This window comes from Cylas formicarius, unplaced genomic scaffold (genome assembly GCF_029955315.1).
Source record: "Cylas formicarius isolate icCylForm1 unplaced genomic scaffold, icCylForm1.1 PGA_scaffold_10__41_contigs__length_53128322, whole genome shotgun sequence".
Lineage (NCBI taxonomy): Eukaryota > Metazoa > Arthropoda > Insecta > Coleoptera > Brentidae > Cylas > Cylas formicarius.
Window position 1 is genome coordinate 49,879,865 of NW_026844214.1, and position 24,329 is coordinate 49,904,193.

Genomic DNA, 24,329 nt, shown 5'->3' on the forward strand with positions numbered 1-24,329 from the left:
AAGGGATCAAACCGGTAAGGACCTACCCAGAGGCAGACGTGTCATTAGATCATAATCCTTTAGTAGCCCGATTCTTGATTAAATTGGAAAAACAAAGACTAATGCCAGCAACAGATTATATAGATGCCTCCGGCTTAAAAGACGTTGAAACAAGTCAAAAAGTACAAAATAAAATCGATGACAATATCGAATTCCTTAAAAATAACAATTAAAGCAGATTATACAGACAAGCGATGGGAAGACTTTAAAAAAGCATTAGTAGAACCCAGCAAAAAAAAATGAACAGAATAGAAAGCATAGAAAAAACAGGAATGGATGACTGCAGAGATTATGAAATTGAAGCAATTTTTAAAAGAATTTTTCAATCAAGAAATTAACAGAATAGAAGTAGAACAAGATAACAATGGATTAGAAATAACTAAAGACGAGGTCATCCGTGCTATAAAGACCATAAAAAATGGAAAAACTACAGGGCCGGATGAGTTACCCTCTGACAATAATAATTTAACATAAACCATATACAAAACAGGTATTATATTCCGAAAATGGTGGATATCAATCATCCCTATTCCAAAAAAAAACATAATGCAAGACAATGTAATCATTTAAGAACAATCAGTCTCATGTGTCACATATTGAACATGTTTTTGAAGCTGATATACAACAGGATATACAAAAAAATGAGAGCAAGATATCAGCGAGACTCAATTCGGCTTTTGCGATGGCTTAGGAACAAGAGTGATTCACCAATGGTGAATGGCTATGAATCAAGAACTCTATGTCTGCTTCATTGATTACAACGAAACCTTCCACAAGCTCCGACGCGAAAAACTGATAACAATTCTAAAAGAAAAGAATTTAGATACCAGAGATATAAATATCTTTATGGTGATGATGGTGAAAGTGGAAGGATGTAGCACAGAAGACACAGAAATCCGCAGAAGTATGAGAAAGGGGTGCTAAGATACGTAGATGACACTGTCACAAGCGAGGAGTTCGGATTGTCCTTAAACGTAAAGAAGACAAAAGTCGTGATAATATCCAAAACAGCGAAAAACAACCACCAAAGTCTTATAAACAATCAATATATAGAAAAAGTTGAGAGTTATAAATACTTAGGCACAATTGTAAATAGTAATAATGATTGTTCTGTAGAAATCAAAACCAGAATAGGATTGGCGAGAACAAGGCTTATGAAAATGAAAAGACTCTTTTGTTGTAGCGAACTCAGTTTGGATTTAAAATGCTTTGTGTTGTCCGTGCTGGATTATAGTGCGCTGACATGGACTCTGACGAAATTGGAAATGAGAAAACTAACAACATTCGAGATGTGGATATACTGCAGAATGCGATAAAATGGACCGTTACAGCGACGAACAAAGGACTCATGAGAAGAATAAAAAAAGAGAAAGAAAAATAAAAAACACAAACTGCAATACCTAGAACATATCATGAGGGGAGAGACATACCGTTTACTACAATTGATACTGCAAGGAAATCTTCATGGAAAAAGGAGTGTAGGAAGAAGACGTCACTCATGGATGAGAAATCTACATGACTGGTTCGGATGCAATGCAGCTATTTCGATCGGCAATGTCGCGAACACGCCTAGCCTTTATGATTGCCAACCTTCGCAACGCAGAAGAAGAAGAACTTTTTGAAATTTTCTTTTGTCCTCAAAATGGTCATAGAAAAATTGCAATAGCTAATTAAAACCAAACTAAATCTGTTTGATGACCTTACATCTTATAGCAACGTTTGGAACCATGGTAATTATCTATATATAATATAAACCTCACGCGTGTACTAGAACCAGCTTACTGATAAGGAAAATGTTTTTAAAAGCTCCTTGCATTCTGTTGTACATAAAAAAGTTCTTTGTCGTCCTTACGTGCGTTTAGAATGCGATCCAGCTGTCAGACCGAATCCCTATGGGATATAATACCTTTGGTCATGGAAAGTACGCTAAAAACTTCTAGGGAGCGTCAATCCACGTTGCATTAAACCTATAAAAACTAATAACCCAGTGAAAGAACCCCCCGACATCTGAGACGTTGCCAACTGTCATCGCGATTTAAACGCACCCCATTCTAAAGAAAGCTAACGTCTACGAAAAAAGCGGAGAGACAGATAAACCGTAAAAACTAAAGCGACGGGCGCCGCTGAAACTGACGTGCCTAAAGTATGAAGAGATTGAATTATCGATTGGCATGTTAGGGAAGGAAAACTTTACCACAAACGTAATTTACCTGTAGGGTATAAGTCGCGTTACCAGACGCAGGAATGTTTGAAAATAATCCTCATGGAGTGTCCAAAGGATACAGATTTTTCTGCAATGTAATAAAAATTGAAGTTGATTCAAGAAACGAACACTTGACAGTTCAGATTTCACAAATCTCTTAAAACGTGGTTAAAACTGATTAAATTCTTTTTTTTTTAATAAAATATCTAGTCTTTAGTTAGCAAACGATGTTAAATAAAAATTAGAAGACTGTTTTTCCTTTCAGGGTTTTAATGAAATAAAATATCATCCTAACAACAAGATAAATAATAAACGATTCTTATGTAAAAAAATAACAACGTTTTTACAAAAAAAAACATAGAAGCTCCACCTGAATAACAATGGTCGGACATTTTAAACAGGCAATCGATAAGACGCGAAGAACTGAATTCAAAAACTAATGTCAAACAACTGTCAATCAACCACCTTGACAACAGAATTAATAATTCTTATAAATACAGCCTACTACAACGAAAAGAAAAAATTATAAAGATGTCAAAAATAAACCAAACCAAACGTAAGGTTGTTTTGGTCTATACTGGATGTTCTTGGATTTATAGCCACTTTCTCGTCAAAAATGCATTGTATTTAACACTGGCTATTTTTGACAACAATGGCGATAGACGTAAATTTATAAACTGGTTTAGTCAGTCATTCACCCTTTACATCTTTTCAAATTAGTTCGTATATACAGGATGAGTCAAAATGAAAAATATTATTTTTTGCGAAAAAATCAAATGGAACACACTGTATATTATACTTAATGGAAGATAAACGCAGCGATAACAAAGTCTGAAAACTTATCTTTGTTATTTTTCCGGATTTATCTTGACCAAACATAAATGTGTTACACATGGTTGAAAAGCATTTTTAAAGAGGAAAATGTAGAAATTTAATATGGCGCCCATAAGAAAAACAAAAGTTGACTTCGGCCTTGCGCAAAATAGTAGGCCATTTTTAGCATCGCCGCATCCTATAATAAGGAAAATACTGTATCTACGTAAGGCTATCGGTTTAAAATGAAACAAAGCCAGATTATTTTTTGACATAGACATACGCTACTTCTTTACCTTTTAAGCGATGCTGTATCTGTTACAGTTTCCAATATCCCCATTTAGATTATCTTATACTGGACACCCAGCATTTTATGACGTCACACTTTGTTGGAGCTCCCTGTATATTTAGAAATATTTTTAAAATATGAATCGACCCACATGCTACCACTTTTGTATTAAACTTTTTTGCCTACTGTTACAAATAAGGACGCTATGCATGTTCGATGCCCTAATGCAGATCCAAATATACAGGGTGTTTCATGTAAAAACATGGAATTGTTGATTTTTTTGTACGTTTACCGCGTTCATTTGTTTTTATTAGTACGTTAAGACGATAATTACAATATTGTTTCTTCACTCACTGTACCGTGCGTTCAATTTATCTTGATAACATTTTAATAGGCTCTAACTTTTTAATTAGGGTTATCAAGGTAAATAACAAAATAAATTGTAGGGTTAGTAGTCAAGTTTTTTTTCCAAGTGACGTATAAAACAACCAACAATTTTCTCACATATTAGCCTGCATGATACCCTTTTTAAATGGAACACCCTGTATATTACATATTTGTTTAATAGATCTTATTCTGATTACAATGATGTAACACATTGTATATTTTAGTAAAAATTCAACTGAGGTGGCTTTTAATTGATGAAAATCCATTTAACAAAATAAATAAGAACTAAAAGTTCAGATTTTCACGAAATTATATATTTTTACATCTATGTATTTGCATAGATGTAAAAATATATAATTTCGTGAAAATCTAAACTTTTAGTTGTTATTTATTTTGATAAATCGATTTTCATCAAGTAAAACCCACCTCAGTTCAATTTCAGGTTCAGGTTTTTTAGTTCTTATTTATTTTGTTATATTTTAGTCCAGTCGTTTTTGATAAATCGGCAAAAATAAGAAATTATTATATAAATTCAAAGAGTGCCATAACTGCCTGCAACAACAATAATTATTTACAAATTAAAATAGAACAAAAACACTAAAAATGACAGAACACACTAAGTAACGTAAAAAAATCTTTAACTATTTTAAATATTGCTCTATTTGACTGCCATTTTCCTGAAAACATTTCTCATATACACTAATTGTATCATGTTTTGCATTTAGTAACGTTTCCGGGTTGTCTCTTAATTGATTGATTGCCTCTGAATTCCTTTGCCGAAGTTCCACGACATTATTACAAGGAGTTCTGTGCACGTGATTTTTTATGAGTCCCGAAAAAAAATCCATTGAAGTTAAGTCGGGGCTGTTGGTTGGCCAATCCATAGTTCCGCTGTTTCCTACCTAACCCTTGGGATATTCTATGTTAAGAAAATTTTTAACCTGCACAAAATTGTGAGGAGGGGCACTGTCTTTCTGCCATATAATGAGCGCTGATATATTTAGCTATATATTTGCTCTAAGAGTTGCAAATAATGATGTACAGTTAAGTTTTGGTCTATAAATATCGGACCCAAAATATGCCCATCTATGACACCAGAACATTAATTGATTGATCGAACTTTCATTAGTCCATAAAATGTTTATGTCTATTTAAAATATCCAAACAGAACTGCATCTTCCTTTGACATTGTTCTGTACTTAGTTTGTGAGTTTTAAGAAATTTAAATGCTTTTTATTTATATTCTTTCAAAACTGAGTGGATCGATCCCGAGAAATACCTGTCTCTTCATATATTCTAGTCGTAGAGGAAACTGGATGTACTTTATAGAATCCTAAGCCTTATTTTCGTCATTTAAAACATTATGATTCCGGCACACCTTTTTAGCATTTAATACGTTACCGTTTTGTGCAAATTTCTTTACCATTCTTGGAGATATCGGTCTTGAAGGAGCTCGGCGTTCTGGATAAAGTCTAATATACCGACGATGAGCTGTGGTTGCACTTTTATTATTCAGAAAGTATAATTGAAGCATATCACTCCTTTCACGGATGATAAATTCGCGAAAAATTATTTTAACAACAATTAATGTTGCTTACTAATGCATATGTCAAACATAAACATATTTTTATTTGTCAGTCAGGGCACTCTTTGAAATTTTAGAAAAAATTTATCAAACACGAATGGGCTAAAATATTACATTACATATAGTGTGTTACATTATTGTAATCGGAATAAGATAATCTATTTAACATATATATAATATACAGGGTGTTCTATTAAAAAATATATGATCTAGTCTTAAATGTCAGAAAATTGAGAGTATTGTGTTTTATACGTCACTTGGAAATAAACTTGGCTACTAACTCTACATTTTATTTTATTTTTTACCTTGATATCTCTAAAAACAAAAGTTACAGCTAATTCAAAAGCTGTCAAGATAAATTGAACGCACAGTACCAAAGTATGTTATTGCTGCCTTATAAACCGAACACGACTTTTTAATTATTGATTATCGTTACATGATATTCTCAAAAACTTGTCGAAGCCTGAAAAAAAATCGTAATCGTAATTTCATTTCGATTTCGTTTTTTTTATAGAGATTGGTCGACCTGGAAGATTATCCTTCGGGCGAAGATCCGTCGCGATGCCCGTCTCCAGGTCCGCCACCGCCATACGAAGTCGTCGTGCCTGAATACAGACCACCGAGTGGCGATTCCAAATGGTCGGACAGCACCGGGCTGCCCTCGTACGAGGCGGCTGTCAAAAACATTCAATCGTCGTTGCACGAATATCCATGACGAACGAATTGATTAGTTTTTAGCAAATTTCTAGGACATACTGTACATAGAAAACTTTTTAACGAACGTGTATATATTCAGACAAGTAAAATACTACGATTAATCAGCTCTTATTGCTTGTTACTTTCGAAAATCGAACTTTAGAAGGTATCTGCGCTCGTATACAAATTTTATATCGCGGTAACGGTAAGTCCTATGGGCTCGCCGTGGGTGCAGAAATGATCGCCGTCGAAAAAAAAATTTTTTTGTCAATTTTTTCTGTTTTGGCATTAATTGGCTATAACTTTTGAACGGTTTGAAATACAGCGTTCAGATTTGGCTCTTTTTAAGCAGTCCTAACCAGTACGAAATAGTTTCGATCAAACCCCGGCTTCCATCTTTTTTTTTTTTCGATTTCCGACTGATTGTTGAACATTGCTATGAAACGCGATAAGTATTTATTTATCGTATGGCGTACATTGTGCTATGCTATTATATGTTCTCAGAGCATATAGATATTGATGTTACAATTTTATGTCTAAATTTTTAATACAATCAATCGCCTCTTCTGTTGTCCTTGGTAGGCACGGTTTGGGCAATCTGTCACTATGTGAGTCACTGTTTGATTATTGGCCCCGCAGTCGCATTCTGGCGAGGTTATCCATCCCCATTTATGAAGAGCGTCAGCACATCTGCCATGGCCAGCACGTATTCGGTTCAATGTAGTCCACACTTTTCGAGGCAAGTCAGATCCAGCAACCTTCTCTGAAGTAAGGAAAGTTTGAAAGTGCGATGGGCATTGTTCCTGCCATCTTTGTTGCCAGGCGTTCGCTGCGTTGAAATTTGAGTCCAACAGCTCTTTAGCGGTGATTAGCGCTGGTTTCCTCGACTTCAGTCGTTTGCGCTCTAGATCGCCTATTTCATTGTGTATAGGTAGCTTTGTATTATTGTTTATTTTCTGATACTCCCTAACAAGGCTGTTTTTACGTCGAATTTCAGGTGGCAGTATGTGGCTCAGGAAAGGCAGCCAAGCAATTGGTGTGGACTTAATCGTGCCGCTGATTATGCGCATTGTGTCGTTCAGTACAGTGTCGATTCTCTCAGTGTGCGGGCTGTTAATCCACACTGGTGCGCAGTATTCCGCCACAGAGTAGACAAGACCGACTGCCGATATACGGAGCGTGTCCGCTGAGGAGCCCCAGGTGGTACCACACAATTTATGAATGATGTTAGTCCTTGTTCTCATTTTGCTTGCGGTCTTTATCAGGTGTTCCTTGTAGGAGAGCGTCCTGTCCAGTGTGACTCCTAAGTATTTAGGGTGGTTGTTATGGTTGAGGCGTTTTCCTTCGAAGTTGATGGTAAGCTCTCTCTTCGCTGATTGGTTACAAAGGTGGAAGCATGACACCTCTGTTTTAGTGGGGTTGGGCAGCATTCTCCATTTGTGAAAGTAGTCGCTCATCAACCTTAAGTCGGAGCCAAGAGTCTTTTCAGTGGTCTCGAACTTCTCGTGTTGAGCGGCTAAAGCCCAGTCATCTGCGTATCCAAATTTTGTAGATTGTGTGTTTGGCATATCCGAAATGTAGAGGTTAAACAGAAGTGGGGCGAGAACTGAGCCCTGTGGCAGTCCATCGTTTAGTGTTCTTGTTCTGCTTGTCCTCTCTCCAATTACAACATTGAAAGTTCTCCCTGCGAGCATATTGTCGGTGAGACGAATGGCATGGCTGCATGGAATTTTTTTTATTAGCTTGTATAGCAGGCCGTGCCTCCAAACAGTATCGTAAGCAGAGCTTAAATCTATAAAGGTTATCGATGTTTTCTGGCGTTTTTGGTAGCCTGCTTCTATGTGAGATGTTAGGGAAAGCACCTGGTCTGTGCAGCTTCTTCCTGGTCTGAAACCCGCTTGTTCGATTGGTATAGATTCTAGTATTTTTGGGCTCAGTCTGTTGTACAGGAGCCTCTCTAGTAGCTTGTATACAGTGCTGAGAAGCGCAACTGGCCTGTAACTCTTTGGTTGGTCGCTGGGTTTTCCTGGCTTCAGCAGTGCTATTATTCTTGAATTCTTCATTTTCTGTGGTATGTGGCCCGATTGTAGCATGTTTGAGTAGAATTGCGCAAGCCATTTTTTGGCATACTTCCCACAGTGAAGAAGGAACTCCGGGTGTACCCCATCGGGGCCAGGTGCCTTTCCGCGTTTTACGCTCCTTAATGCTTCTGTGACTTCGAGGGCCGTAAAACTGGAGGAGTACTGATCATTTGGTCCGATCTTCGATTTTAGAGCACTAAGTTCATGTCGTATCTTTTTTGTATGATTCTTGTCTCTAGGGGCTCTGGTTGTCACCTGAATGTGCGATGCAACCTTATCTGCAGAGATATCTGGGGTGCCACGGCAAGTTTTGCTGGCTCCACCTAGTTTTCTAAGGAGGCTCCATGCCTTGCTGCTTGATCTCTTAAAGTCAAGCGACTCAACTGTTTCCCTCCATTTTTCCCGACGTGCGACGTCCAGACTATGCAGCAGGCCGTCGGGAAGTATTAAAAAAAAAACAAAACCGCATTTGTAGTGGTAAAAAAGTATTTTTTTAAAAATGTACAGGGTGCGTCGATAATTTGCAAAAAAGTAAAAATTGGGCTCTCTTATAATGAAAATTTACTATAACTAGAAGCCATATAGCTCGCATAGTCAGCAAAAAGTTTCTCACATATTGTACGGGGTGTTCGGCATAATTCGTGCTATATTCAAAAATATAGTAGGTGCGTCAAATTTGCAGCTATCGACTTCAAATTTGGCAGAACACTAGAAATTAAGTGCAATCAAATTTCACCAAGTACTTTTTTAAAAATTTGTAATTTTTTTTTGGGTTATTTTGGCTTTTAGAAAAAATTATTTTCTCGGAAAACTATTTAACCGATGGGCAAAATGTTTCAGCCCGAATACTCGGGAAATTCGGGATTATCACTTTTATTTAAAGTATTTTATACGATTATATACAGGGTTTTTCAATTATCGAGAAAAATCCAAAAAATACTGAAAATTTTTCTCTCCCATAGTAAATTTTTAGCTGTAAATCGAGAGCTACAATTTTTGTTTTTACGGTTTTCGTCTATCACATACGCTGTTCGAGATATTTGAAAAAAGCCACATGAAAATCACCATTTCTCGCCCTCAATCTAGATGCGAAGACGTCATTTACGAGGGCAGCGCCAAAAGTTTCCAGTCTGAATATGAAAGAAACGAAGTAGAGTAACAATTTTTTATTATTTTCCAATATAATTCCCCTTCAATACACTTATTACATATCTTTATTAACAACTCAAACCCTTTAAAAAAATATTCTTTTGGTTTGTCTGCAAAATGAGCTAAAACAGCCTCTTTTATTCAACTTCCGTTAAACCGCCGTCCACATAAGTCCTTTTTCAAATATCCAAAAAAATAATAGTCGCTGGGGGCCATATTTGCACTATAGGGAGGATGATCTATCTGTTGGAACCCACACTCTAAAATGTCAGTTTGTGTAACACCAGCAGTATGGAGAGGTGCATTATCGTGCAAAAGACGCACGCCTTCGCGTATGCAGTTTCGGAATTTATGTAATAATGTTGCGTAATATTTACCATTCACAGTGGTATTAGTTTCTTTAAAATCTAACAAAAGAATTCCTTCACAATCCCAAAAGATCGTGGCCAACACCTTTTTTGTTGACTGGCAGCCTCTGAATTTTCTTGGAGGTGCTTCACCCTTACGACGCCACTCCATTAATTCTTTTTTCAACAGAGGGTCATAATAGAGAACCATAGTTTCATCTCCCGTCACAATAGTTTCTATCACAGGCTTCGGTTCCGACCCACAGAGTTCCAAACAAGACCGCGCACACTCGACGCGGCGTTGTTTTTGAATAGCCGAAAGGTTTTTAGGCACCCATCTTGCACTAACCTTATGCATACTTAAATGATCATGTAGGATTCGACGAACACTTGTATCAGAAAGATTAGTAATTTGTGAGATTTCTTTTTTTTTCCTTTCCTTTAAACGTCGATCACTCAATACAACCTCTTCCACAATCGCAACAATATCTTCCGTTATGACCTGCACTGGTCGACCAGATCTTGAACCATCTTCAATGGACTTCTGCTCCATTCGAAAATATTTTGCCCATTCTTTCAATACAGAATACTAAGGAAAACTTTGACCGTACACACCATCCAGCCTTTCTTTAATAATTTTAGGTGCTAACCCTTCTTTTGTCAAAAACTTTATGACTGCTCTATACTCATTTTGCGTTATTTGCGACATTTTTTCGGACACGTCTTGTTTAAAATGCTGTCAATAAAAAACTATTTGACCCAAGACTTCAATTTTTTTTCGCAGCCTACTAAGATATATATTTAAAAGAAGACAAAGTTTCATCGTGATACTGGAGCTGCATCTATGTCAGGCCGGGAAATTTTAGCGCTAACCTCGTACTATTACTACGTACTGCGTGATTTCAGAAAACATGTATTTTCTCGAAAAGCCTTTACTCTATTGGAAAAATTCATGGACCACGAAACGTGTGAGAGCCAAAGCTATAACCTTCATTTCGAACATTGTTTGGATTAGGTACAGGCTGTATCATTTACGGGCAAAAAATCTAAAAGGTTCTAAAAATGTTATTTTTTGTGGATAAATTATTAGCGATAAACGGAAAACCGTCAAAAATGGGATTTTTTTATTTTGACAGAATCGTAAACTGTGTCGAGAGAAAGTTTCAGGTTTCGTCTATCAAACAGGGCGATCGAAATTTTGGAAAAAATGGGAAATCGCTATTATTTGTAAAAATTTTAATATTTAGCAAAGTTTGTAATCAAAATAAAATTACATCGATTTTGCGAAAGTTCCCAGCGACGATTTTTCGAAAGCAATCTTGTCTATAAAGGGTCTATTCTTGAAAGTCGGTGTAACAAACCAGAAGCGGGTAAAGAATTACTCAGGGACCACAAAGTTGCCAACACTGGATAATATTAGATTTCTCTGCACAATTTTCGTATTTACAATTTTCGTCTATTACACTCGCTTTTCGAGATATTTGAAAAAGTCCATGTGACACTCGCTATATCTCGCGATGACGTCATTTGCTATTACGACGTACTGCATGGTTTCAGAAAACCAGTATTTTCTCAGAAATCATTTACCCTATAGGAAAAATTTATATACTAGGAAACGTGGAAAATCTAGGACTATAACTTTTAATTCGGTCATTTTTCGGAGTATCTACCGTGCGTGCAATTTATCTTGATAACATTTTAATTGGCTGTAACTTTTTTGTTTTTAGAGATCTGAAGGTTGGTAGCCAAGTTTTTTTTTAAGTGACGTATAAAACAAAACACTATCAATTTTCTGACATACAAGCTTACTATATATGTTTTTAAATAGAACACCCTGTACATTATATTACCATGATGGTTGAATAATTGTAAAAGTTATTATGGGAAACGTGTTCAGGAAAATGGTGGTTACCTACAGCAGTATTTAGAATAGTTAAAGAACTTTTTACTTTAGTGTGTCTTGTCATTTATAGTGTTTTTTTTTCTACTTTAATTTGTATATAATTATATAATTTTCTATTTTTGCCGATTTGTCAAAAACGAAAATATAAAGTGTAATCTGAATAAGATATTCTATTCATTTTAAAAAATATGATGTAGATTTATATCTCTAAAAACAAAAAAGTTATAGAAAATTAAAATGTTATCAAAATAAATTGAACGCACGGTGTGTCGATTATGGATAAAAATAGTTAAAAGATCCTGAAAATTGCCGTTTTCGTGGGTAAATTATTATCTGTAAATGAAAAACTATAAAAGGGGATAATTTGGTTCAAACAGTATCGCAAAATGTGTCGAGAGAGTTTCAGTTTCGCCTATCATACAGGGTGCGCGAGATATTTGAAAAAATCTCATGGAAATCGCTATTACTTGTACAAGTTTTTGTATTTACCAAAGTCTGCCGTGATTATATTACTGCACTAAAAGCCTTTAAAATACAAAGCTGCGTAATGCCTTTGCAAACTGCGTAGTGCGTAGCAGGGAGCACTCGCCTCGCGCACAGATGAGATTTCGAAAGCAATCTTGTGATTAAAATTTAATGTGGCCAGTACAAGCTTGGCATCACTTGAAATTCCGATTTCCTTTGCGAGACGAGCAATTTGCGAAACATTAAAGCTATTAAGCCGTCTGGTTGACCGAATCCTCCTGTTGACAAATACCGACTCAAAGAAAACTCTCGTCGACGCAATTGTTTCTCTTAATGGACGCTAACGAGGAAAAAGCGAGAACTTTTCTCAGGAAGCCGGAGCCTTTCGAAGCAAAACGCAAATCACAACCGCACAACTTTATCAGGCAAATCTAGTTAGCCTCGGCAATTTCCTTTTTAGCGAAGGAAATTAAAGTCGAATTGAATCGTTCTCGAAGAAATACCAAAGACGCGGTCTAATAACGCAGGTCGCGATAATTCGCGAACACTTGTGGATTACTGATAAGCGGCCACGGTTGTTTGTCCTAGCGTGAATTATCAATCCAGTCAAAATAGATAAAAATAAGTCAGAACTTAGCCAAAATTGGCATAGAGCTGAAAACTGGCGGGTACGTTAAATATACCATTATGACTTTTGCGGTTTTTACTTGATGAAAATCCATTTACCAAAATAAATAAGAACTAAAAGTTTAGATTTTCTCTAAATTATATATTTTGACATGACAATTGTTTCGACACCACCGTGTCTTTATCACATGTAATATTTACAAACCACCTGCTACTATATATACCGAAAAATGACCATAAAACCTTAATTAATGTGGTTGTGAGAATTTAAGTTCTATAAAGGAGAGGTATTTAAGTATAATTGATCGTTAAGCAATACATTTGAATGTCTCATTTTGTTAATCTCCATGGCTTCCAATAAATTTATTTTTCGACTATATGTGGCAGTATGTAAGATAACAAAATTGTCGTCAAAAATGTGTTTTTCTGTGTTTAAGTGTTATTCGATAACGGTTATTCGATCTTATATTGGTAGATGAGTATTTTTAGGGTACATTGTAAGTAATAATTAATTGGTTTTCTCTTTATTATACATTTGGTTAAGTCAGGCTCTTTTTTGCTACGCTGCACGCGTGTCTTTTTTTGAAAAGACAATCGGCAAAAGAAACGAGAACGGCAAGTAGCCAGTTGCGATTAAAGAGGTAAGGTAGGATTTATATTCCGCGTCGATACAAAATTTGGTCCTTCGAGCCGGATTTAAACCAGCGCGTCGATACAAAGTGGTTTGATTCATTTGGTTATTTATTATTAAATCCGTTAAGTACAAAACATGCATTTTTTCCAATAATAGATAACTTATTGCATTTTCTTGTCATTCATAGAATTAGAGTTCTTCAAAAGATAAACCGTTTTTATGACATAATCCGGTATTCAACTTGGGTAAATGTTATGAAGGTCTAACCGTAGGTTTACCTCGCTTAGGTTTCTCTTTGTAAGCTTCAATAAAAAGATTCGCAATTCCACAATGATCTTCCAGAAGAGAACAGAATGAACTTCAGTACGTCGTGCATATAAATGCTGAAAGCTGACTGATTTGTGTAGAGTTTAATGTGTGCGATTCCTCATTATTAAATTTAACTATAAAAAAATGTTCACTTTCGTCACTGGATTCATCCCCCATATTAATAATTAATTCTGTCACTATTCGACTTCTGTAAACATTTTCTTCTTCGATGGCATCTTCTACACCTTCTAATTAATTCTATTGACCCAGAAGAAACGTGAAACGCGAAACGTTCTTGTGTGCTTGGTGAATTTTGTCTGTATCTGTCTGATCAGTGTTTGTTAAAAAGGAAGACATATTATGTTTTCTGCTATAAGAAGATTGTTGCTTTTATAAATTAAGTATTCAAGCAAATTATTGGTAGCTAACAATATTGTCTTGAAGAAAAACCAAAAACAGCGAACAAGCCAAGTTCGATGAGGATTTGTGTAAGGCTTTCATTGAAGCCAATATGTGACTTCAAAAAATGAGCAAACCCAATTTAAGATAATCAGTAACCATTGGAAATGGATTTAATTAATCAAATAAAATCAGGCATGGCGCATCCTATCAATGGAGTGGCAGAATGTATACAGGACCAGTTTCTATATAAGAATTTCTCAAGGCACCTTCGCGTGTTCAATTTTGTAAGGAAAATTGTCCAAAAAATTAATTATCACCCCAAATAGTAATAACTCGCTGGGGAACTTGGTTAGCCGCTGCTATATTTTATTTCGAGAATTTTGAATTGGTTATAGAAAAAATTTTGTCAGTAATTGAAAATAACATAGGCTTCAAAATTCTAAAAAATATTTCAGAAGTTTTTATAGGCAATTTCACTAATTTCGAAACTAAAATACTGCCCGATGTAGAGCAGGTGTAGAGCGTTAGTGTAGTGTTTTGTGTAATTTGGGAGTAGATAAATACTATTTACCGGGTCACTTGATCATGGGAAAAATTGTAAATGAAACTTTTCTTTACTTGTCTAATGGCAATAGCATTTAACGTAATAAACTAATAAGTTTTTAGAATAACCTAGTTTTTTCAAATAGCACCCAACTGGGAATAAAAACTTTTTAAAACCGGTACTTTTTTTGCAACATTTTGACACGAAAATTTTCAAAATCCCTTAAAAAACAAGTTCACAGGAAAGAGAAAACCAGATAAGTAAACACAATTTTATAAAAACAAAATATTACTTAGGTGGCTTTGCTTCTATTCATCATCAAGTCGGCATGACAGAAAATTCTGACAGTATATTTTGAATTTTTTTTTTTTATATACTGATCTGTTTTTTTCTTTCCACTTCCACTTCCACTGCAAAGCCACCTATGAAATGTTTTGTTTTTGTAAAAATGTATTTACTTATCTGGCTTTTTCCTTCCTGTGAGCTTATTTTTTAACGGATTTTGAAAATTTTGGTATCAAAATATTGAAAAAAAAGTATCGATTTTAAAAAGTTTCCACTTGCCTGCATTTGAGAAAAATACGTTATCCTAAAAAGTTGAACATTAAATGCTATTTGCAATTAGACATGTAAAGACAAATTTCATTTACAATTTTTGCCATGACAATTTTAAAAAATTAAGTAAAAATTTGACAAAACAAAAAAAGAGAAAAACCGTCCTATCTGACGTCGAATGATCTGCTAAATCCAAAAATCCAAAAAATATAGGTTAAGCCATTTAAAATTCGAAAATTACTGTCGTTTCCGCTCAAACCAGAAGTGCTACATATTGTCAAAAAATTGGACATTCTGCCTATTTTAACCCTTCCAAAGTTCAAATCGCTATCTCAAGCTGTTTAAAAGTTATAGAGTCTTCCTACTTTCTTGCGTCACCCGGTATTGTGTCACTATAAGATTTTTATGTTTTGCAATTTGCTATTAAGTATTAATGCGTGTATCTATGAATAAAAATCTTTTTTAACGATTTTTTTGTTTCAATTATATTTAATATGTGGTTATTCTGTTATTGGTATAGGTATAAAATTATATGATTTCTAAAGAATTTAATTGCACATTATGATTATGCATGAATTTTTTTATATATTATTTTTTGGTGCAAATGATATTTGCAAGTGGCAAGTAAGCAGATTTTGGTTTCCGAGTATATTGGGTAACGCTAATAACTAATAGTCTAGATGCAGGAGTGAAGGTAAAACTTTTGAGGTCTAGATGACCACCAAGTGCCCGATGACGTGCACTAGTCAGTATGGCCGTGTCGGCACCCTTAGCTTTAAGTGGTCGATATTTTCCCATATTTCGTTTTGGGTGTTTTAAGTGTCTATTTTTGACTTGATTTATTTATCGGTCTAACCTAAGCAGTTATATATCTGTCATTCGTAATATTGTGGGTCCATAGGAGCCCACTTTGGTATTTTTCTGAAGTGAACGGAACGCGAATCGGCGATAATAGTCTGGCTTTCTAACAGTAGCTCTGATAGTTGTGATCTGCAGATGTGATTAGATTATTTATTTGTCTTAAGCACTGTGTTGTGCATTCTTTTAATATGTCCGAGAAGTCTAATATTATTTCGATTATTTCTTACGATCTCCGATATACATAACGTTGATTTCTCACATGTTTATAAATCATCGCCTAAATTTGAATAGGTTAAATGACTGTACCCCTTGACAAATCGGTGGCATAATAAAATTACAGCTGAAATATACTAATGCAATAAAATACAAATTGGGTTCCCACTTATTTTTAAATAACCCTGTATATTTGAAAATAATTTTCAATTGTTCGTTTTAGTCTTATCTACAACATTTTCTATAAAACAAATATTAAGCGGAATATAGTAATTTGACACACTATTTGGACACCATGTATACCCGTTTTACAACCACTAAAATATTTCGAAAATTAAATATTATTTTCAACACACATGACTAACTAACCTAATTTGGATTTATTACGTATCGTATGGCTTTATAGCGGCTAATTTATGGGTATACGACAGACTTTTTTAACAACCCAGTGGAATATTTTGTTGAAAAACTCGACATTGTTTACGAACGAGTTACTACCGGCACCGACGATCCATACGTGGGCAGAATGGTTGTCTGACTCTATTCAAATAAAAACAAACGGATTAGCAGCGGGTGAAACGCTCCGATAATAGTTGGAAAAAGTTAAGCACCGCGATCGATCAATAACTGGCGGAATGGAAACGGATGGAAACGTCAACAAATTTCCCGGGATTTGAAGAAAAGTTGGACGAAAATTAGGCGACGCTCCGCTTGTTTAGAGTTTAGAGTTAAACGTATTACCGGGATAACATTTAAATAGGTTTTTAAAACTGGAATGATCTTATAGGTTCGATAGTTAAAAAGTTATCAACCGAGAACAGTCAACGATAGTTTCGGTTAGTTCTATTTTGTGTGCTGTGCTTACTGCTTTCAGTGCTTTCATTTATGTTTCATTTATAATTCATATATAGTATAAGATTTGATCATTTCTAAGCTGAACGAACCATTGTTGCGTAGTCTACCAATATCATGCCTTGTTTTTTAATATTTTGCTAGGTCAATGAGATCGCAAGATCAGGCGGCGGCTGATGAACTTGCAATGAAATTTAATTGGTTGGGCATGAAGAAAATACTTGGTAAGTATGTATTACGTTTGTTTAAAATAAATAGGACGTAAACGTAATATAAATAAAGTATAAAGTATAAGTATAAGAATAATGATGATTCCTTAGTTGATACTTTTTTTAACGAGTGATTTCTGGACCGAGTCAAGATAAAACTGACTTTTTGTAACCTATATACTTTTTAGATTACATATCTTTTTTGATTCTAGACTTCTTTTCGTATCTTATTGCTCAGTTTTTGAAAACAAAAAATAAAACCCACTTTCTCTTCATGTTTGTTTAAATTTTTTATTTAAGTAAGCAATATTAGACAAAATCCCTCGGAACAAAATTATATTTTTAGTTATATAGTACAGTTAGTATATTATTTTTCTTAAAATGGATGCAAGAATCACCTCGCAAAGACAAAGTATTAATTTTAGTAATTGAACTGAGGTGGCTTTTACTTGATGAAAATCCATTTATCAAAATAAATAAGAACTAACAGTTCAGATTTTCACTAAATTATACATTTTTACATGGCAATTGTTTCGACAACATCGTGTCTTTATCACATTAATTAAGGTTTTATTGTCATTTTTCGGTATATATAGTAGCAGGTAGTTTGTAAATATTACATTTCACAAAGACACGGTGTTAACGAAACAATTGTTATGTAAAAATGTATAATTTCATGAAAATCTGAACTTTTTATTTAAAATTTATTTAAATTTTATTTTTTTTATAAAGTACAGATATGTACAACCTGTGTTTCTCAAAACTAAATTATTAATATTATATAAGAAGAAGAATATTATAAGAAGGCAAACATATCACAAACATCAAAAGAATGTGAGAATTCAATAGCTGCTTGGCTGAAAAAAAGCTACTTTCGTCAAAGAATGACAGAAAACCTGTCAAATGTTAGTTATTCTTTTAGGGTATAGTTATATCTTACTCTATTTTTAAGATACTTTAGGTTGGGTTGTTCTATATTTTTGCTATATTATATACCTACAATTTTTTCATATCTAAAATAGAAAAAAATCAGATGTGTCTAAAATGCGTTTTATTAATGGTATCAATAGGCAGTCCTTCACTTTTACCATCAAAATTAAAGAATAATAGTACTAGTACCAAAAGATCCTATATCCTCACAGTCGGATATACTAACGACGTGTCAACTAGTATAACTGGATATCCTTAGTATGTCCTAACAAACATACGTATCTGATATACTGTGGATGTTCCAATTAGTAACATCGTATATCCTTGAGACGTCTTCAGGATATCCCTTAGCTGAAACAGTTTATGCCTAGGATATACGCTATCTCTCGTCAGATATCCCGAAGATGTTTTACGGACATCCTTGTGCGATTTGGGTAGTAGGAATTCCGTTAACATTTACTTTCTTAGTAAGGTCCATCTTTAGTCCATATCTTTCACATGTATCATTTAGCCTCTGCAGTAGGGTTTTCAGATCTTCAAGCTCGTCTGTAACTATAACGGTGTCGTCCGCATAACGTAAGGTGTTTATGGTGACGCCCTCCTGTCCTCTTTCAATCCGTCGTCTACCTTCAGATGTGATGTGACGAGCTCACGATGTGTCTTTGCTCTTCTCAGGACTTCTCTCATCTCATATGCTTCCAGACGGGTCAAGGTTATCTGTAATCAAAGACCACAGGAATTTGAAACTTCCGACTCTTTCTACACGCGCTTCGTTTAGTTCCAGATGAGAGGCTAAATATCATAAATTTAGTTTTTGTTACATTATTTCTTTGCTGATGGTGGTCACACCATCTAGAAGTCGTTGAAGCTCTTCTAATGTTCAAAAAAATGCATTTCTCTTTGGGTACACGCGTTTAGTTATTCTAGTATATTTTCTTATACGTTCCTTAGCATAAACGAAGTTATTGTCCTGCACGCGTCTCGAACCCTATTTTCCATATCTTCTGGTATTGTAGGAGGATTCAGATAAACATATCCCCACAAAAAGAAATCTAGCGGTGTTAAATCACATGATCGAGGGGGCCGTTAAGTGGTTCGCGAAAAAAATTTGGTCCAATAACTTAGTGTTTTAGTCCACACCACACAATAAGTGACTCATGGTTTTTGTTTTGCACTTCCCGTATCCAGAATGTTGAATAGGAATGGATGTTCTGACGATTAACCGCGCTCTTACTGCGAAAAGTAGTTTCAGAGGAATACATTATTTTTAATTTATATCGACCTATAGGTATTGCTTCATTTATAACGGTACGAAAGTTTACCGTTTGTCCAAAATCACGGTCCAGAAGTTCTTGGTGTAGTTCCACATGGAACGGATGATATCACGCAAGCTAGGCTACTTAAAGGCTACCGACCAAAGGACTATGGGGAATTATGTTGAAATTTCCTCATTGGTACCATTTCGGTTTACCACTTTCCGTTTTTCATATTCAATACTACAACTAACATCAAACCGTTCCATTAAACGCTGAAGGGATTGTCTAGTTGATAACTCACAGCTTAAATGATGCAGTCGCTATAACAAAAACTAACTGTCTGAATGTCTGTTTATTTATTTGAAAAAAAAAATTATTCAAATTAAGTTAGTACAGAGACTTCTAAAAAATTGTGAATTACTTTTTGTCTTAAATATGCCTTACTGAGTTAACAATAGAGAATTCACAGCTTAAATGATGAAAAAATAATAACCGGGGTCAAGACTTGCAGCTTGAAATTTACCAAAGATGCCTTTTATTTATTACTGCAACTGTTTTTTGTTTAGTTTGACATTTTAACCCACATTTTCGTTCAGTAAAACGAATTTTTTTTTCTGAGAGACACTTAATTATTAAAGTCTGTTCATAGATATAAGAAAGTGATTAATTGATACGAATTAAGGAAAGACCCGGACAAGCTGTAAGAATGAAATATGGCCGGACAGGTCCGTACTTTGCTTAGAACTTAATTATTTGGGGAATGTTTGGAACCAGTTTGTTTTTAAACCAACTTTCACATAAATCAGCGATGGTGTCTTCATGGTAATCCAGAGAAGAATCTTTAATATTTTTCGCAGACAGAGAAAGTCCATTTGGAATCCAACCATCTTTAGAGCCAGCATGCAAAATAGTTATTCTTTTACTTCTCTTTTTGATGGCGCGTTTGTTTTACACTTATCAGTTGAGACAACCCAACCTTTTTCCGGGGTATAAATGTCGAACCAGGTTTCATCCAAGCCTTTGTTGTTCTATGTAAATCCTAATTTTTTCTAGATATTCCAGTCGCCATTTCCTAATTCTAAAAGATTCCATTAAAACTTGCCTTTTGTCAATTTTTTAAAATCTAAAACCCATGTGTTGAATACACTTCCATAAGGTAGTTCTGCCACATTTAACACCGGTTTCATCTTTTTCAAGGCTTCTAATTAAGATATCTAATGTAGGCACGCTTTGTTCCTCGTATAAATGGTAAATTTTACGCCATATTATATCTTGATCACTTTCATCTACACTCGAGAAAATGTCAGCATCGCTTCTTTTTTTCCTCGCTGAAATTGGGATTATTCACAATTTTCCATACAGTTGATGTTGGAATGTTCGTCAATGGGGCCGTTTCTTCTAAAGACGCTTGCTTGCTGGCACCACGTTCAATGAGAGTGAAATAAACATTGTTTATAACTTCCTTAGTCTCAATAGAATAGTGTTTTCTCCATTTGGGCGGAAGCATCTCCTGAGATACACTAGACTCGCACATGTTTTGCATAATTTGCACACGATTCAACACACGCTGTATTGCACACGAAATAAGAATGATTACTAATAAACTTAAGCTAAGTAGTATACCAAAGCAAAGGATATTAAACATAGGTAGGTATAAAATTATTATTTTCTATTACGGACCACAATTTTACGAAATTTTTAGGTAATAATCTTGTTGCATTGTATGTTAATGACCACCCTTGGATAATAATCCCATTCAAAAGCAATTAATCACTTCCTTATATCTATGAACAGACCATACTCATCACAGAAATACAGCCAAAGAGACATAGTAAAAATGGTACATAAATCTCCGTCAACTGTTCAGCATATCATTGAGCGTTACTGTAACGAAAATAGGGTCGAGAATAAGTCATGGTTGGCTTCAAATAAGGTCTTCAATGAACGTGAGGAAAGATGGATTGTAAGAGAGGTCTCGAATTATCCAACAAAAAGATGTGTGTCAAGGTGGACAGACAGTGTGGAAAAAGGTGTAACAACGAAAAAATTCGACGATTCCTGCGAGAATAGTATATTATGCAACAAGTGCGATAAACTCATGAGTTTATTTGACACGAGCGGAGGGAGTGTTTAATAAACGAGTGAGTTAAAAAGTTTACCGAACGTGTTGCATACTATAATTTTTCTATGACCGTTGCTTTTTGGGTAAATTTTCGCAAAACACGAATACATTCACTAACATGACTGTCAGAATTGACAATGACCCGTGCGGTAATATCCCGGAAATATCCGAAGTGGCTCGGATTCGCGAGAAACGAAACTAACGTGGTAAAGCGACGCTTCCCGCACGCTAGATCGGTGGGTAATTAGGTATTTTACAGACGGGAGTAGAAAAAATAATTTACATGGTCCAACTGCCAGAAATAAGCCTTTCATTAGCCGAAGAAATAGACGCGTGAGATTGGCATTTCCTAGAGAGCATATCATAAACTTGTTTGGATCTGATGGAAAAATATCAGTATCGAGAAAGCCTAACGAAAAATTAAAATTGAAAAATTTAAAAGCTGCGGCAAAGCAGGGTGGAGGTGGAGTAATATTATGGGGCTGTATGCCATGTCCAAGAGTAGATAATATGTTTGTCATTGAAGGAAATATGAACCAATATGTTCATTTGGATATATTAAGACAGCATCTGGTTACTAGTGCCCAAAAATTAAATGTGGGTAGCAATTATCGGTTCTATCTTGGCAATGATCCAAACCACACGTCATTGCTTTATAACTGCCCAAATGCTATTTTGTCATTAGAATAGGAATATTACATATTTAATAAATAATATATATAGTGTGCCATTTAAGAAAGTTGCCATGTTTTAATTTATAATTCAAATTCCAAATCAAAAATTGGTATTTTTTAGAAAAATTAAAATTCAGGGATTCAAAACAAAATTTAAAAATAACACGTTGTATGTAAAAAAACGTATGTTTTATTGGCCACACTTCTTTGAACCACCCTGTATACTGTAAAATAATTTTCAATTGTGCGTCCTAACAATCTTTACAGTTTTTTTATTTACCACTTTCTCATCACTTTTGAAATATCACAAAATGTCAAAAACAGCAATCTGCATTAAAATTAACTAGTAATTGCTTTTTCCACGTCATTTAGCAAAAAGTGAGAAAAAGTAAATCATTTCTTTATAAGTACGGAAAAATGCGTTGGCGTATAATTGGTTGCATACTCCCGTACCGCGTTTTCATTCGTTTATAGCAAATATGGTGAATAAGGTCGATGACAGATATGACTTCCTAGCTACTTCGGACATTTCCGGGATTTTACCGCGATCAGAGATATTTCCCGCGTATTGAATTTTGACGTTTGTCAATTCAGACGGTCATGTCAGTGAATGTATTCGTGTCGTTTTGCAAAAATGTGCACGTGCTTACTGTTTACTAGCTTGTTACATTACGATGAGGCAAAGTCAAGTACTTTACTGCTTTCTTATGTATGAATAGATTCATAGAATTACCCAGGATAAACCCAAACTATAATATATTCCCAATAAAAGCCGGGGGTTCTTTGTTAAAGGAGTGGCACTTTTTAGTATCTACGATATCGTCTAGTTTAAACGTTTTTGCGTGCCTTGTTTTATAAAGTGAATTATCTGTGTCTGTCCACTGTTTATTAAAATGCCGAACACTAACTTCCGTATGAAGTGGAGAAAGAGCTATCGGGAGTTCACTTGTTTTGTATAGTCTGTCTCAATCTAAATAGTGTTGACTTTCGACGCACCCTCCCCAATAAAACTATAACGGTGTTATTAGTATTGTCATTGGGTAAAGCCAAATAACAAAAAAATTATTCTTACTTGAGTGGCAAGGCAGAGACGGACCAGATATATTCCTTGAGTGGTCATTTGTTGCAGTGCGCTTCGAAAAAGTTATTTTACGAGAATATAACAATGTTGCGAATAAACATTTGTCACTGCAAAACAGGTTGTGAAATATGTGCATGAAACTTTAATCAGTAAAGGACTTATTAAACAAGAAGCTTAAAAAGAAACATGTCTACTTACAAAAACGCCAATAAGGGATATTATTAATAGTGGAGAATTAAGGACAAGGAATAAACGTAGTGTAACCGTATAGACAATAATGATCAGGAACTAGTAAGAAGGAAAATATATTCTCTTTATCGAAGCGAAGATGTTCCTACCTTGAACAAACTGAAAAAGAAGCTAGAAGAAGATGAAACCCAGCATACAGCTGTTTGTAAAAAGTACCACAAAATAGACAAAAGGCAAGTAGTAATGGAATCACACAGATTACGCACTTTCAAAGAAATTAAAAGATATAGATTTGACAAGGGATCCTGATAGTGAAACAGAATTAGAATTAGACATTTACAAAAACAATGTAATTAGGTTATTCATACCTAGCTATGAATTTATTGTATATACTTAATGTCATTGTTTCTTCTTAGTGTAATTTAACCCATATACCATAATTGCTGACAAAAGCGAGCACGATGAAGATTGAGACAGACTATACAGCATGAAAATAAACTATGTTTTTTCTTCTTTTGTCAGTTTATAGTGAAAAAAGACAGATATATGTTGTTTCGTATAATAGGAAATTTTGAAGTTTATGTGTTCAAGCACATTATTGGTAGTTAATGTTAACAAGTTGAAAGTGTTTATAAAATTAGTTTTATCTTGTGGTTGACGAAACAACTGATAAATGTGGGAGATGTATTGCACACACATATTTAATTAGATCTAAATAATCGGAAAAAAATAATAATCTAAGTATAACCAGATTTGTTCGGGAAACATTAACCAACTTTCTTTGCCCAAAAAGAAAAATTTATATTCCATATATCCGGAAATATATTGTTAACTTCTTTTTGAAAAAATTAATTTAATTCAAAATTTGAGCTATCCAAATTTTAAACAAATACCTCGAATTTGTCAATGTCAAA

General features: G+C 34.7%; 2 protein-coding genes across 13 annotated transcripts in view; one reads left to right on the plus strand and one right to left on the minus strand.

Annotated features, from left to right (window-relative positions):
* LOC132704740 (uncharacterized) overlaps window positions 1-6,176 on the plus strand; it is a 53,132-nt gene extending 46,956 nt beyond the window's left edge. For all 6 annotated transcript variants that reach the window (XM_060674954.1, XM_060674962.1, XM_060674970.1 and 3 more), the window contains one exon: window positions 5,831-6,176. In XM_060674954.1, coding sequence (XP_060530937.1) covers window positions 5,831-6,031 — 201 coding nt within the window. In that variant the 3' untranslated portion in view covers window positions 6,032-6,176. The remainder of the gene's footprint in view (window positions 1-5,830) is intronic.
* LOC132704690 (probable beta-hexosaminidase fdl) overlaps window positions 1-24,329 on the minus strand; it is a 183,915-nt gene that overhangs the window by 122,057 nt on the left and 37,529 nt on the right. The gene's annotated exons all lie outside the window — the stretch shown is intronic.